Genomic DNA, 15092 nt, shown 5'->3' with positions numbered 1-15092 from the left:
TCTTTGTCTCCAAAATATAAACTAGGAAAAGTGGTCACAAGACAGATCCTCTCTAAAAAACACCTATCATTGCTCAATTGTGAAACACTTATATTGCCAACTGCAATTGTCACTGGCATATCAGGTACTAATAGGCACCCTAAGGAATTAAATGGATGAACTTATGCTTGAGAAATCACAATTCTGCTAACAAGACTCATAAAACTAATATCTATCTCTGTAGCTGGACAAGTCAGTTCTAGTCTGATATTCAGTGTCTTCATTTAGTGGCAAAAGATGTGTGCTTACACAGAACTATTTAAAATCAGGCTTTTTTAACCATTACTCCTTTCTCTAGAAAAAGAAAGGAGAGTAGGTCTGGGAAGGGAAGGGTTAAAATTTTGCTACCACAGACTGGAACTTTGCTTCAACTTACCTTCAGCTGGGTTTCTGTGGGTGTAGGAGCCAGGAAAGGAGGCTGTCCCACTAACATCTCAAAGAGGATGACACCAACACTCCACCAGTCACAGAGCTGAGTGTATCCTGAAAGGCAAGTCAAAAGGTTGATCTCCACTAGCTAAGGGGAATGTGTACAGAGTTATTAGGCCTGCTTGCAATTAAGTATTAAAACATACAGCACAAACTTCTGCCTTTTCTCAGACAAAAAGTTTGTGACTTCTGCTTGCTGACTTACTTTACTACTGTTTACTTCTAGTAAAGATCTAATCCTACTGTCCTTGAATCTTTCTGAATAAATTCTCAACAAAAGTGAGTCATGACACTGTCATTAAAAAGAAAGAAGGAGGGTTTTTTTGTGCCCAATCCCACAGCAGCACAAACTGAACCTCAAATAACAAAAATGTTTAGCAACTGATGTCCATCTTAGGTTCAGTGGAGATGACTCCACGACTTTGAAAAGCTGCTGAAAGACACAACCTGGCTCTACAGACAGAAGAAAGCCACAGACAACTCTCTGAGCAAGTTACAAGCAAAGGAACAACTTTAATCACTTAAGTGTTGTGAACAAGACCAATAAGGTGTATGCTTAAGATCTGAAAAAAAAAAAAAATTTAAACACTGATTTCAAAGGAATTTGTGTAATCAAATGATGTAGGATCCAATGTGAAATCTCTGTTAGAGAAGATCAGGCAGATCTAGTTTGCAGACACCTCTGAACACCTAATCTTCTTGTTACAGTGACCATGTCAGTTCTGCATGGATAGTCACCAAGTACTGTCCAAATTCCTCAAGCTAACCTTTTGAATGTAGAGTGTTCAGAGTAAATTGTGGAAAACTTCCTGTTGGGTTCCACAGGCTCTGGCTGGGAATATGGAGGACATATTTCCACAAGTTTATGTAATCTATGCTGAAGTGGCCCATCTGAATCAGGGATCCAGAATGTCAGCTGGCTACTCACTGGTCTGTGTAAACTTGATAGGGGTCAGAGTTGTACTCCATGAGTACAGATAAGCTGCTTTATACTTGAAAAATATCACTGTTAAAATTATCCAACACGGTTATAAGCAGCCTCACTCAAAGGCCTCAGAGTGTGGACACACAAAGTATGGCCACCCCTAGTGTGGTGATGCTACACACTGGAGCATCAGGAGTTCTCCTTAATCTAATTGTTTGTGGCCTTCAGAATGATAATCTTCCAAAGCAGCAAGCTTATTCAAGGAAAAAAAATAGCGAAACAGGACAAAAATACAGGTTTACCTACCTTTACGAAGCAGGACTTCAGGAGCAATGTAATTAGGGGTTCCAACTAATGAGTGGGCCAGACATCTCTGGTGCTGCTTCTTAGCTCTTTGTTCCAATGTCTTCAGCCTATCTCCACATCGACAGTTGGACACATCATCCCAAAGATCACTGGGCTCCATGCTATCTTGTCTGATATGGCTCCCTTTCATATGGGAGAGAAAGTTCACATTTGTGATCATAAAACTCGACACACAAAGAGAGTTTTTACTCAGATCCAGAGCCATTTTCTACTCTCATTGAAGAATGGCTTTTGAACTTTAAACCCAAGGTATTTTTTAATGCCCTCCCATTCGCAATTGGTTTTCCATACAAAATGTCCAACAAAATCTCTCTGTCTCAGCACAAGGAAGTATAGTTCCATATGGAGGACACAGAACTATGGAGTATACTTAAGTTAGCTACACCAATTGTTTATATCCTCTTTGCCAACAGACACCAGAACTCAACAGCACATACAGGAGACATATGGACTACTCCAAGCCTGTGATTAAATTATTTCCCCAGCAAAAGAGACCCTCCCAACAAGTATAAACTGAAAAATTACTGCTTCTGCAGTAGACAGCCACATTACTGACAGGGTTTTGAAAAGTATTGGAAACAAAAGAACTGGAAATAAGCTAATTGAGTGAGTCAGAGAGAGACAGACACATTATATTGCCATTGACTGTTTGTCTAGTTTCCTGATCTGGTGTTCCTGCCAACAAGTAGGTGCTTGTTTCAAAACAAATAACACAATAGCATCCTAGAAAAAGGGTAAAAATATTACCTTTCTGATAGTATTTTGAATTGTGAGTCCACCTGAATCCAGTACACAGTCCAAAGTCAGTCAGTTTGATATGCCCATCGAGGTCTATCAGAATGTTGTCAGGCTTGATGTCTCGATGAATAAATCCCATTTTGTGCACACTCTCTATGGCCAAAGTGAGCTCTGCAATATAAAATCTAGCCAGACGCTCTGGGAAGACCTCCATCCGAATCAGCAGGCTCATCATATCCCCACCAGGGATGTAGTCCATCACAAAGTACAAATTGTCTTTATCTTGGAAGGAGTAATAGAGTTTAACCACCCACTCATTGTCTGCCTCAGCAAGTATGTCCCTCTCTGCTTTGACATGAGCCACCTGATTCCGGTTCAGCACGTCCTTCTTTCGCAGAGTCTTCATGGCATACAGGGCATGGGTGTCCACTTTGCAGGCCAGGCATACTTCTCCAAATGCACCAATACCCAGAGTCTTGATTTTCACAAACATAGATTTGTCCATTTTGGCCCTTTTAAGTCTGTTGTAGTTGGACTCCTTCTGGTAGAGAATTTTCCTCATTTGTTCCTGTTCTGCTTCACAGAGGCCTGCCTTTACAAAGGAAAACAAACCACAAGAGCTATACTGTTATATTCATAGCAAGAGAAAAACAAATGAGCATTCCAAAAACACATTTCTCAGAAAAATTAACCAAGAACCAGAAAAGATGTATTCGTGAAGGATATACTCTCTTGACTGTTGAGGTATTTCTGAAAACTCACTGTGCCCAAACTTGTTGCCTGAATTTGCAATATCTGAAATTGGCATGCCTGTCTCTTTTGGCTGAACAAGAAGGCATAGGGCAATATTGTCAGAGAGGGGAATACAACATAACAAACCTGACCGTGGGATATGGTTTACACCTTTCAAATGTGCACTTTGCCACTGTACTCCACATATGTATGTGCACTTAAGCCCAGCTTAATTTAAGATCAAACTCAAACCTATGTGCATCAGTTCACTTTGTTCATGAATGGTTCCCCACAGCAACTCACGTTAGCATTTCCTACCTTGGGTGCTGTTTGTTTGGTTTTGTGTTGTAATTAAAAAGCTGCTTTTGACCTACACATTCTCAAGTGCCTTGGAACCTCCTTCAGAAATTGTGTTTCTTCCACTGCCATAAATATCCTCCACTCTCAAGGTTTTAGATCTCCTGAGCATCTGTTCTATAAACTTCTCTTTTTCCCCTCCCAAAATAGGTACCTAAAATCCTCAGGTCTGGTCTCCCCTCAGCCACTGCAGCCCAGACCCTGGTGCTATTTCCCTCCTAAATGAATCCTTTTCCCTCTGCACCCAAGCTGTAGAACAGCTGGCCTGTCCACCTCCCGTCTCCAGAGAGCCTCCCAGTTACTGCAAGTAACATTTCACAGGGCTGTGGGGAGAAACCTCCTGGAAAAGAGAGAAGCAGCTGGATCCAACCAGATTTCCCCCACTTTTCAAGACAGAGCCTGCAGAATGCCAAATTTGCCAACTTCAGTGTCTGGCCCTCTGCTGAGAGCCACTGGTGGCCTCCACCAGCAGAAACCCCTAGGCTGACCCGAGGCTCCTCTGACAACTCACTTCCTGCAGCATGCTCTTTTCTTTCTGCACACCCCAGATCCAAAATCCTGAATGAATTGGCATCAACTGAACTACTTCTGAGAGAAAGATCAGTGCCTGGTGAGAAGGGGCCATTGGGAGGGTGAAGGGAGCTGAAGCTCACTGATTAGCAGGCTAGAAACCCAAGCATACACCCACAGGGCTGCTGCTTAGGCTGATTTAATTTCACATCTGTAGTCTAGGTATTTAAAGATGAATGTGGGCAGCCAGACTATGCAATGAGATCCTCACAGTATAAAAATTAAATCTGTAGGAATAAAGGATGGGGTAAGTCTACAGAAACTTGCAGAACAGGTAGGATGAAGTTTCAGACTAAAGGAAAAAGCCAAATGAAAACAAGAAACCCTGTTTTTGAAATGAAAGATAACTACATCAATCCATAAGAGAGGAAATATTTACTTTTTAGGGTAAAATAATGAGTGTGCTCTGTTCTTGCTAATTCTAGAATAATGCAATATTAAGATCGCCAAAATCTCCTGCATGTGTATTTTCAGTCAGTGATAAGGTTTCTAGGGGAAGGAGTTGTTTTTGTTTACACCTGAATTATCTCTGAGTGAGGGAAAGCTGAAGAGTCAGAAGAGAAGAACTAGCACAATTAGATCCTGTTATACCTCTCTAGAAATCATTCCCTATCTCAGTCTCAGGAAAATACTCAAGCAACACAATACAACCTGTACTTGCAGTGAGGACAAGCTATTAACTGTCAGTAAAATGCCAACATTTCAAGAGATTTTCCAAGAATATTCTCTTAATTCTAACCTCAGTAAACAAACTCCTGAGTTTTCTGGTGCAATGTGAGCATTGAATCAATTGCCTCTGGAAACTGACTGTGCTAGGGAAAATTAGGTAGCTAATTATTACCCATTATGTGTTAATAACAGCTTTTCTTAGAGCTTATCCTTTAATGCAAAAGTAGACAAGTCATATTCCAATCATGCCTAGGAAGAAAAAATCCCTCTTCCTCTTTCAGAAGTAAAAATTAAAACACAACTGCCAGACAAATCATCAGAGCTTGGCAGCTTTGTTTTAAGCAGCACTATCAGAGAGTCAGCTTAGATTTGAAAGCTGCAGTTAGGCATGAAAGAAGTTCTATCACCCAAAATGCATCTCCCTGAGACCTGCCTCTAGAATGAGTTCTGGCAATGGTCTCAAAATCAGTTCAGGTCAGTCCAATATGATTACTTGCATGACATTATCACTTATATGTGTTCAACAGACAACTTTCAGTCAAGTATTACACAGTCATCTGAAAATATGGCAGAGCGACTGCCAAGCTGAACCATGGCTTTGGTGAATGGGCAGCAATCATGGAACAGTGAGGAGGAACTTGAGCAATGAGTTTTGCAAGAGCTGCCAAAGAACTGCCAGAATTATCTCAGCCTCAAGCCTGCATTCTAAGTTCTTACCTATAATATGGGGGGTTTTTGCCTCATTTTACTTTTCTGGTACGAACAAATATCATTTCACATCTCAGGTTTTTCAAACAGCCTCCCAGACCTGCATCCACACTTTTAAGGGGATACAGTCTGGTATAGGGAGGTGTCTGATACCTACCACTTCAGTGGATTCTGCCTTTACAATTTTTTTTACAAATTAAAAATAGCAATAATCAATTTGACCCTACTAGATTTTACAATAACAAAACAAGAATTACTTTTGCCATTTCTTGCTCCAATTGTAACCTTCTGTTAATTTTCTGCTGGTAGGTCTTTATGACGTTCTCTACATGTTGCTCCATGTAGAACTTGAAGGCAAAAGGTGAGTAGCTCTTTATCCGGGATTCTCGCTTTTCCTCATCTTTGCCATTTTTTCGCACAGGCACCGGAGACGTCTGAATCTGCTTTTTATCTTTGCTTGGTTTTTCAGCTTTAGTGTTCTTGCTGCTTTTGTCATTTCTCTCACTGCTCTCTTCAGCCTTGTTGCTTGTTGAAGTGGGGACCACACGCAGAGTCTGCTCCACGCCCATGCACAAGCAGTTGATATCAAACTGCTCAGTGGTGCCAGGAAGGAACAAATGCTTGGGATAGGGCGGGGGGGGACACCGCAGCTCCTGGTTACCGTAATCCACATCGAGCTGGTAGGCATTAGCTGCTCCAGGAGGTGGCACATGCTGCTCCATGATCTCCAGGCCATCCACAGCCGGTGCCTGAGCAGGCAGCCACGCAGGGTGGGAAGGTCCCACTGCAGTCTGAGGCTCTGGTCTCATCACGCGCATGCTCTTCACTGGCTGGAGGATATGAGCTGATGTGACTGCCGTGATTGTGTTTGGAGACGTAATGGAAGGATCGGGTTTTCCTGGAGGAACCTGTCTCATAGACACTGTCACTTGTGGCTGTTGCTGGTGGTTGTTGAAGGAGTTTGTTCTGCTTGGCACTGCGGCATCGGGTCTGAAGGATACATGTTGCCGTGGAGATGTTTCTATTCCTGGGTTTTGTACAGAATCTCTGCGTGACGGTGTTGCTGCCTGCCACTGCTGAACTTGAGGATTATTCATGTCATAGAGGTCCATGTTTAGGCTATTTCTAGATGGAGTCAATAGATTTTGTGGTGGACTGTCTGAAAAATCATTAGCAAAGGCTGGACCTCTGGATATCACATGCATTTGATGAGAAGAAGGACTTGTCTGCTTGTGATGAGAATGTGAGATATACAGGCTTGGTGGTGCCTGCTGAAATGCATGACCAGTACTGTTCTGAACAACTGCCCCTTTATTTGGGAGATTGGCATATCCCCCCTCCTGCTGCATCTTGTTTTGGAAGGATGGACTCCGCTGAACACCATATCCCATAGGTTCCCCCTGCACCATCATGTGCTGCCTGGTGTAATGTTGGCTGTTGCAGCCATGGGACGCCTGCAGCTGCAGGGCCTGACTGCTGTGATTAGCCACTGGATAATTAATCACAGAAGACTCCATATTTGCAGGGTATGCTTTCTGCTGATGGCTCGTTGGTGTGCTGTGAGTGCCTACTCCAGAGGGTCGCTGTACAGGAGCAGTCATAGCTGAAGACTGAGAAGTAGAGATTAAATAGTCCATGTATGGCCTAGGAACCTCAGTAAGCATATTTGCACCTTCTGCTCCAAAGCCTGTCCCTTCATAGGCTGCATTACTGATCTGATGGTAGGACGGAAAAGATTCATTTGATCCTTCAAAGCTTGGCCTGCGGGTTACGTTATTTGGCACAATACCCTTTCCTTTATAAAAAGAATACAGAAGAACGTTAGGAAACAATTCAGGTGAACCAATTACTTTGTATTACTCATGCATCTATACATACATACACACACACACATATACCCACTGCTCAGGGAGTATGTGTTTTAAAAACACCTTTCAAAACCTAAATTTAACACTCTGAACACCTAAAGTTTTAGGTGGCAAGTATACCTACTGATAACGGTGCCAAGCTCACAATAATGCTCATGCCAGGAATCATCAGGGAGTCCTATCAAATAATGAAAATAGAAACACAAATTCCCTAACTATGAACTCATCAGACTACTCTACAGCCTGCTTCTTAAAGCTGGACCAGTATTAGCAGTCATTGCTCTCAGACAGGAGGAAGTTACAGAGCAGAGTGTTAAATACAACAACAGGAGACAAAAAGCTCCTGGAAGGGCTTTCTATACAACTTAAAGTCAATATTGCTATAAACTACTAGGCCATCACAGAGTCCATCTTCTGCACAGTGAGCCACCTGCTCACACTGGTTTACATCTCTCTCTTCCATCATTCTCAAAAATCCCTCTTTCCTTCTCCTTCATTTAAACAAAGGCATCATACAGTTTGTCCTGTATTCCTTCCAATGTGTTGGACACTGAGTACCCCTTCACATTACTCATCTTCCATCTGTTGGGAAGGAAAATCTTTCAGGGTGTCAACATATTAATCTCAGCTTGAAGAATGTGCAGAGACAAGATAGCAGCATTCCTACAGTGGAAGTGTTAACGGCACTTTTCATCAGTTCTTTGATCTGAGGACAAATTGCAGGTGTATAAAGCACTGGCTGTGCTAAAAAGACAAGGGAAGACTCTGTGCTGCTATGTTTTTGTTCCCCTCCTGCTTCTTTAGCTCTCACAAATTACAGGACTTGGCCCATTTATGCCTAAACCATTTCCTTTTAAAATCCTGACTTAAGAATAGCCAAACTGACATACTAACAAGCTTGAACAGTGCATTGCAAGCTTTTTGCAGTACAGCACGCTCCAGCTGGGCCAGATGCAGCACACCTGAGCACAGCTGCTGACTCCTCACCTTGACACACAAGCCCCGCTGCCTACAGACACATAGTGACGTGCATGGTATTAAGAGAGGTTTCTGCACACTCTCTGCACACTGAGGGTTGCACCACACTAAATGATACCCTCATAAAGAATGCAATGTTTTGAAATGGAATCAGGCTGGACAAATAACCAGAGATCTTTAAAGTGAAATCTATAATTGGGAGCTCTTTCTCCTGTGATAACACAAGGCCAGCATTGCTGAGGCTGTTCTTACAACAGCACCCTTGACAGCTCACCTGCTGGGACACAGTGAGATGCACTGAATGAGGCTGTAGCAATCCTAAGCATCCTAAGAAGTGGCTACCCTGGCCTGGAAGTGGGAGGCAGCTAGTAAGACCTATTTGTCATCTCTGTCAGCAGGATTCATCCTGAGCCTTGGGGGCAAGCTTACTTTGCTTTCCCTTATCACAGGCCACATAGCAATGTTGCAGCAATAACTGTCCTTCTTTGGGACACATAATTCAGCTGTGCAAATAATCTTGATGTCAAGAGAGATATGATGTCCACCTCCTAGATTTGTACACCAGTAAGTCTGTTCTGGTCCAATAGGGGAATATTTGGATTTGAACAACAGATTTCTGTTTAAGAAGGTGGACTATGAACGTGTACACAGACAACTCTTCGGAAGCAGGTGAGCTGTACTGAGGTTCCAGCCCAGCTGGCCTTGCAAGCTGGCACTGTGTCCTGACTGCTGTGGAACGCTGCTGTCCAACACTTCTCCCCAGCAGTGATCCTACTTTAAAAACTAGCTTATTGCAAGAAAGAAGAACACAATTAAAAAAAAAAATCATGCTCACCTGGTGAGGTTTGCTTAATTACACGTACTATCTGTTCATTTCTAGGATCCAAGTAGCTCATCTTACTGATGTACTCCAGGGCTGCTTCAATGCTTCTGCTCCCTGTCTGCTTCAGTGCTCGGACAGCCATCTCCTGCAAAGCAAACAAGAATTGAATCACCTTGTGACAAAACCCAAGCACTGCAAGCTGAAGAGCAGTAAGTGTTCTTATATTAATAGGAGCATTCTAAACATCAGATCACAGCTGCCTGAAGCCAAATGGACTCATATTTTGAAAGCATTTACATGCCTTACACAACTTAAAAATCATAAGAAGAAAATAATAAAACATACAACCTACCCAGATTCTAGCAATTAAAGAAGCATCAAATTAAAATGTGTATTTCAAGAGCCCTTTAAACAATCTTTGAATAAGGTATGGAAAAGCCAGCATAATTTCACACTGGATGAAATGTAATGTAATGCAATGTAATGAAATGAAAATTTAGCTGTTAGTACTTGAGAGCATGTCTCTTAGTCACACCTGAACACAGTAAAAACTTTATCCTTTCACAATACCACAAAGAAGCTAATTAGGCAGGGGTTGATTTCTGCTCACTAGAGTCCACAGGGAAGAAAAATTGCTGTTTTCAGTACACCTGGGACATTATCCACTATTTGTTTGGAAAATGACTGGGCATCCCAAACTGAAAGCTACACTGTCAGTCTTTTTAGCTGTATTTTATTAACAACTATGGTTAGCAGTAGTTGCTGCTGCTGCTAACAACTACTGCAGTTGTTGCTACAGCTCCTAGCAGTTTGTTTGTACTTTTACTTATAGCTCAGGTATATTAAACACCTTTCAATGACTCAAGCACCATGTGGTTGCAAAGCAAAATTCACAAATCCTCATGAGGCTCCATGGTGTTTTCCGAAATGAAGGAGAAATTTGAAATCCAGAGCTTTAATGTTGAATTTCACTCACAGAACTTCACCCATCAAAAAGCTGGATATCTACTCAAAAGTAGTTGCTGAGCATCTTTCTATAATCACCTCCAAAAGGCAATTCATAAAATAGGTATAAGAGGAGATAAACCCTAGTGACTTAGTGACATGATTAGAGAACTAACTTGAACTAAACTCCCAGTTCTTAGATGGCTGATCCTGAAAGAAATGAATGCTACCACCAAGGATTTGCCTGCAAATGTCAGTATCCTATTCTCTTGCCACTTTATTACTATTTTTAGGGGAATGCTGTCATCACAACCTGCCCACTGAGCGCTGAATCACAGGGAGGTCGTGCCTCCCTGGCTTGGCTGCCCGGTTGCAGATGTGGAGCTGGGTTGGCACTGGTGCACGGCTCTCCCAAGGGTCAGTTCTGGGCACTGGCTGGCAGTCGGGAACTCCAGCTGGAGCAAAGGGCAGCTCTGCTGCTCTGTACACGTCAAATACCCGCTAATTGTTTACTTAGCAAGGGAGGCCCATCTCAGATGACACTAATTCACACTTAGCACAGAGCCACATGCTGGCACTTGGCATCTTGTTTGCTTTACTCAGACCCCTCCTACTGCCCCAAAATGGCAGCAGTTCCTTCATTAGTCAGAGGTTCTGCTTGTGGAATAGCTATAGCAAGCTGAATATTTTTCATACGATTTATGACTCATAATTCATAGAAAGGCAATAGTTGTTTTCACATTTCCTATAGCTGAAATACTTCACTGGCATCAACATATTACTAAGGACAATTTTAAATCATCAGAAAAATATTATGTATGAAGGAAAGAATTTCCCACAATGTTTTTTCCTCTTTCTTTTTTTCTTCTTGTGGATACATTTCTCAAGTATTAGCAAATGCACATCTTAGTGCTCACCATTCTCATCATCCAGGGACACTGGGCTTTACAGCCCTGTTCCACATGGCTGCTAACATACTTTGTCCCATTTACAGCAGCTAGATCTAGCCTTAGGTCACAAGTCTAAGTTTCCTAAATTAAATGTTCTCTATAAGCACATTTGGGCTGATTTGGATGTTGGGTAACAATTGTATTAATGATTAATAAAACAGCCCACATGGTCCATTTCTCCCTCTCTGATCTGTGCTGGCTGTATATAATTCAAAGGGGCTAAAATAGGAGAAATGTTATCATCTCTGAAAGCATACTGTAACTTTCTCCTCTTTTGCCATTGTCCGTGTCTGAAAAGCAAAAGTAAAAACAACACTGGTCTTCCTGAAACTGCATGTTCTACCTTCAGCACAGTTTTAGGGGACTCATATTTAAACTTCAGCAGGAATAATGTGATGGAACAGGCACAACACATTCCACTGAGCACAGCTGGATAACCTAAGAGGCCAGCAAGAGCTTGGGACCAGCAGGTGTGTCAGTGGCCATCTCACCCCTTGCAAGCCCCCAGTGTAACAGCAGCCCTGTGCTCCAGCTCCCCACTTTCACTAGGTCAGCTCCCACACTCCAAAGGGTTTCCTCATGACACACCCTGTTCGCTCAGCATTTACATTAATGCTGGAGAAAATATAAGTAGGGAAAAAATGAAGTAAGGAAAGGTAACAAAAGGAAAAAGGTTTTCCTCAGAGGCAAATCACAGATAATCACAATTCTCCACCCAGGAGATAAATCCCTCTAGGGGCATGTGATACTCAAGGAGAGTAGAGGACAACAAGAAGCCCCAGCAGTGTTGCAGCTGGCATTTGTCCTCTTCTGCATCATTCTTCCTATTGCCACTGTCCATGCCCACAGCTCTCTTCTCTATGGCAGTCACCTGAAGAGAGCTCCATTACCTCCAGCACCTTTTCCTTAGGGACAGAAGACATGCTGATGTGTGGCTGAGGATCACAGAGAGCGTGCTCTGCCCGAGGTGGCTGCTGGCTCCCCAGGCCCTTCTCCTTTCTATGTGCAACACAGGGATGAGCTCTGAGAGCAAAGGAGCATGGCTGGCATGAGGCAGCAAAGGGCTGGCCTCCAGGAGCCGGCTGAAGGGGAAGTTGGCTCCCTGCTGGCAGCTGGGGCTGGGGCCTGGGCTGCATTTGCTAGGAATCAATGTAAGGACTGTTTTGAAGTTGAGGAAGAAGGGCAGAAGATGGATTAAACAATTACACTCGTTGGAAAGCAGAGGCTTAAGTGAGATGGAGAGTGTTTGTCAGAAACAGCAGAATGGCTCAAAAAGGGGGGAAATCGATGCCAAAATCTTGCAAATCAATACATAGACAGTGGAAGGGCTGAGGAAATGAGGACAGACACTGGGCAAGGATAAAAGTGCCCAGTTACAGTGACATGGATGGAGCTGTCTTGATTTTACACCACTGGAAGGTAAGTACACTTTAGAAAGACAAGGGAAAAAAAGGAACCAGAAATGAGCCAGGGGAAAAAAGCCACTTGGAGCTGCAGCCAACTCCAAAACACTCAACTAGGCACAGCATCAAATCCAGCTTCCACTGAGGTCAACAAAGATTTCCATTAACTGCAAGGTACATTGCATCGGGCCCTCTGCTTCAGATTGTTTCCTTTTCACGAGGCCAAGCGCTGTCAGCCCAGCATGGGTTGAGAAACTTGGCTGCTGGCTGTGCTCTGCTGCCCCACAGCAGTTGCCAGGCCCACGGAGAAACACCAGCCCCTGGCAGTGTGCACAGAAACCACAAGAGAACAGAGTGCTCCCAGCCCCAGCTCATTCTCTATTCCCTTTGGAGGATTCAAACATCTCTCAATGCAGGGCTTTTATGCACCTTTCTGCTTCCAGACATCACTAACTATTGATGAAAAAATGAACCAGAAAAAGTAAAGGTGAAGAGCTACAGGGGGAAAAATGCACATTTACAATTAACTCTACCAAAGCTGTAATTAATTGAACAGCTGCAATATTAAAATGAGGTTTCAGTGGTCAGCGATGGTTCTGGACAGATCTAGTGGAAAACCAAAGTCAGGCCATGAACCACAAAACAGACGGAGGAAACTGCAGCATCCCAAATTTGTGGACTCAAATAAAAAAACAGGAGGGTGGAGTTTCCCAGCTAATTCCTACAGTGGGCTACCTAAACCTGACTGCTGCATGGTCCACATGCTCTCTGTTATTTCCCCAGTCTTACACTGGTAGATGGCGGCCTTCCAACAGATTTCAAGATTTTGCTAGAAGGGAGGCCACCTTTGAGCTCAGATGCTCAATAGGAAAAATCCTTGTTTGATGGTAAACAGATATTTGGATTTGTGCACATAAAGACTTCATCTCACTCTGTGCTCTGCAGGCAGTGTGAAAGGCTTTCCCCATTTTACCCTCCCGCCTGGCTGCACTCCACCAGCATTGGCAGAGGTTTGCGTTCTTGCTGTACTACAGGGTTGTCCAGCAACATTTTTCATTCAGAAAGCTCCTCGTTGCCAAGATGTACTTATCATCCAAGTGAAGATTGCACAAGAGGTTACAATAAGTAAGACTTTTTCCCAAGAACATTGTGTCTGAAGGAGACAATAGGTCCTCCAAAATTTGGCAAGGGTAATTAATTGCTAGCAACAACAAAAATTAATTACTTGCTTTCCATTCACCAAGAAGGATGGCTGACAGATGCAGGAAACAGATACAGGTTCCCTGCAGAAGGAAAAAAAATAAAGCTCATGCCAAAAGAGATGATCCAGCATTGATTACGAGCCTTTCTGCGATAGCCCCCCATTGCAGGATTTTTCATTCATGATTTTAAACATGCAAAACCCAAGCAGTTCAGGAAACAATGTGTACAATGTACTCTATCAGAACTCCTGCAGCCCCACAGAACAGAGAAGCCTATTTTGCAATATTCTCTCTCTGTAATTATTCTCTAGTTGGACACTTCATCCAATTTTGTACTCGACTTTTGTTTTGCCTGTTTTCAGGTTGCTAACATCGGGGGCTAAATTTTGCACATAAATTCCCATACCTACCATAACCTTGATTAAAATATTCTAGCTACATAATTAAGATATTATCCTGAGTGTCATTAGTGCTTTTCAGTTTTAGTCCATCAGAAAAGCAGGAGGAAATTAGCAGAGGCAGAAACCTACTGAGTGCTGCAGCACTGCTTAGTCCATTCTGAAACTATGTGATCCATTCAGAAACTAATGGATATCTGCCCCATGATTAGTTAGGGCTGCTCCTGTTACAAACTCCTCCAAGCTATCCTGCTTAGGCAATGATAAACCTCCCTCCCAGCCTAAATTATGCAGGGTCACTTTACTGCCTCTGATTTTAGTTTTGATTGTCTTTTCACAGCAGTTCTGCTGTTACCTACAAAGTGAGCCCCTTCGTCCTAAGGGATTTTCACAGCTTGGCCTCCAGGGCTGAATTTGTTTTCTTCTGCTAAATGGGAATTTCGTTCCCTTTATTGGTGTAGTAGCCCATCTCTGTATCAAGAAAGATCAGACAGGGACATGATTTTGATGAGAGGTGGACACACCATTCTTGATGACATGCCAACAGTGGTGGAAAAGTCATCCTTGGTAAAGTCGCTTGGGGCTTTAATCCTGGCTTTTAGCCCTTACAGCATTTCTACCTTTTGTGCTCCCAAATTATTTTTAATTCTGCTAGCACTCCAGCTCTGAAGGTCATCCATTCTTTTGGCTGGATGTTTTAGCTCTGCTTTGCACTGACTATGCATTCCCACCTCACATTGTCAGAGTGCTTCCTTCCTTCTTTTTTTTTCCCCTCATACCAGGCTTACCAGGGGTTAAAGTATGCAGAAGAAACACACTGTAGTACATAAAACTAGGCAGACAGAAAAAGAATATAGACACCTCACAAAATGTAAGACTCACTAAATTAAATCACATCAACACAGGAAAAAAATACATGACTGTGAGTTAGGAATGGGGAATTGCAGGTAAGGAACAACTTTAACCAGATGGTTTTTATACATATTTTCAAG

At 42.8% G+C, this 15092-nt stretch overlaps 1 protein-coding gene across 2 annotated transcripts in view; it reads right to left on the bottom strand.

Annotated features, from left to right (window-relative positions):
- Window positions 1-15092, bottom strand: part of LATS2 (large tumor suppressor kinase 2) — a 48660-nt gene that overhangs the window by 2877 nt on the left and 30691 nt on the right. For both annotated transcript variants that reach the window (XM_077173882.1, XM_054654584.2), the window contains 5 exons: window positions 9215-9347; window positions 5791-7328; window positions 2507-3089; window positions 1700-1882; window positions 416-522 (listed from right to left, as the gene is read on the bottom strand). In XM_077173882.1, coding sequence (XP_077029997.1) covers window positions 416-522; window positions 1700-1882; window positions 2507-3089; window positions 5791-7328; window positions 9215-9347 — 2544 coding nt within the window. The remainder of the gene's footprint in view (window positions 1-415; window positions 523-1699; window positions 1883-2506; window positions 3090-5790; window positions 7329-9214; window positions 9348-15092) is intronic.

The sequence above is a fragment of the Agelaius phoeniceus genome, chromosome 2 (assembly GCF_051311805.1).
Source record: "Agelaius phoeniceus isolate bAgePho1 chromosome 2, bAgePho1.hap1, whole genome shotgun sequence".
NCBI classification, from domain to species: domain Eukaryota; kingdom Metazoa; phylum Chordata; class Aves; order Passeriformes; family Icteridae; genus Agelaius; species Agelaius phoeniceus.
The sequence above is the reverse complement of the archived record's forward strand: the minus strand, read 5'-3'. Positions and strand labels throughout refer to the sequence as shown.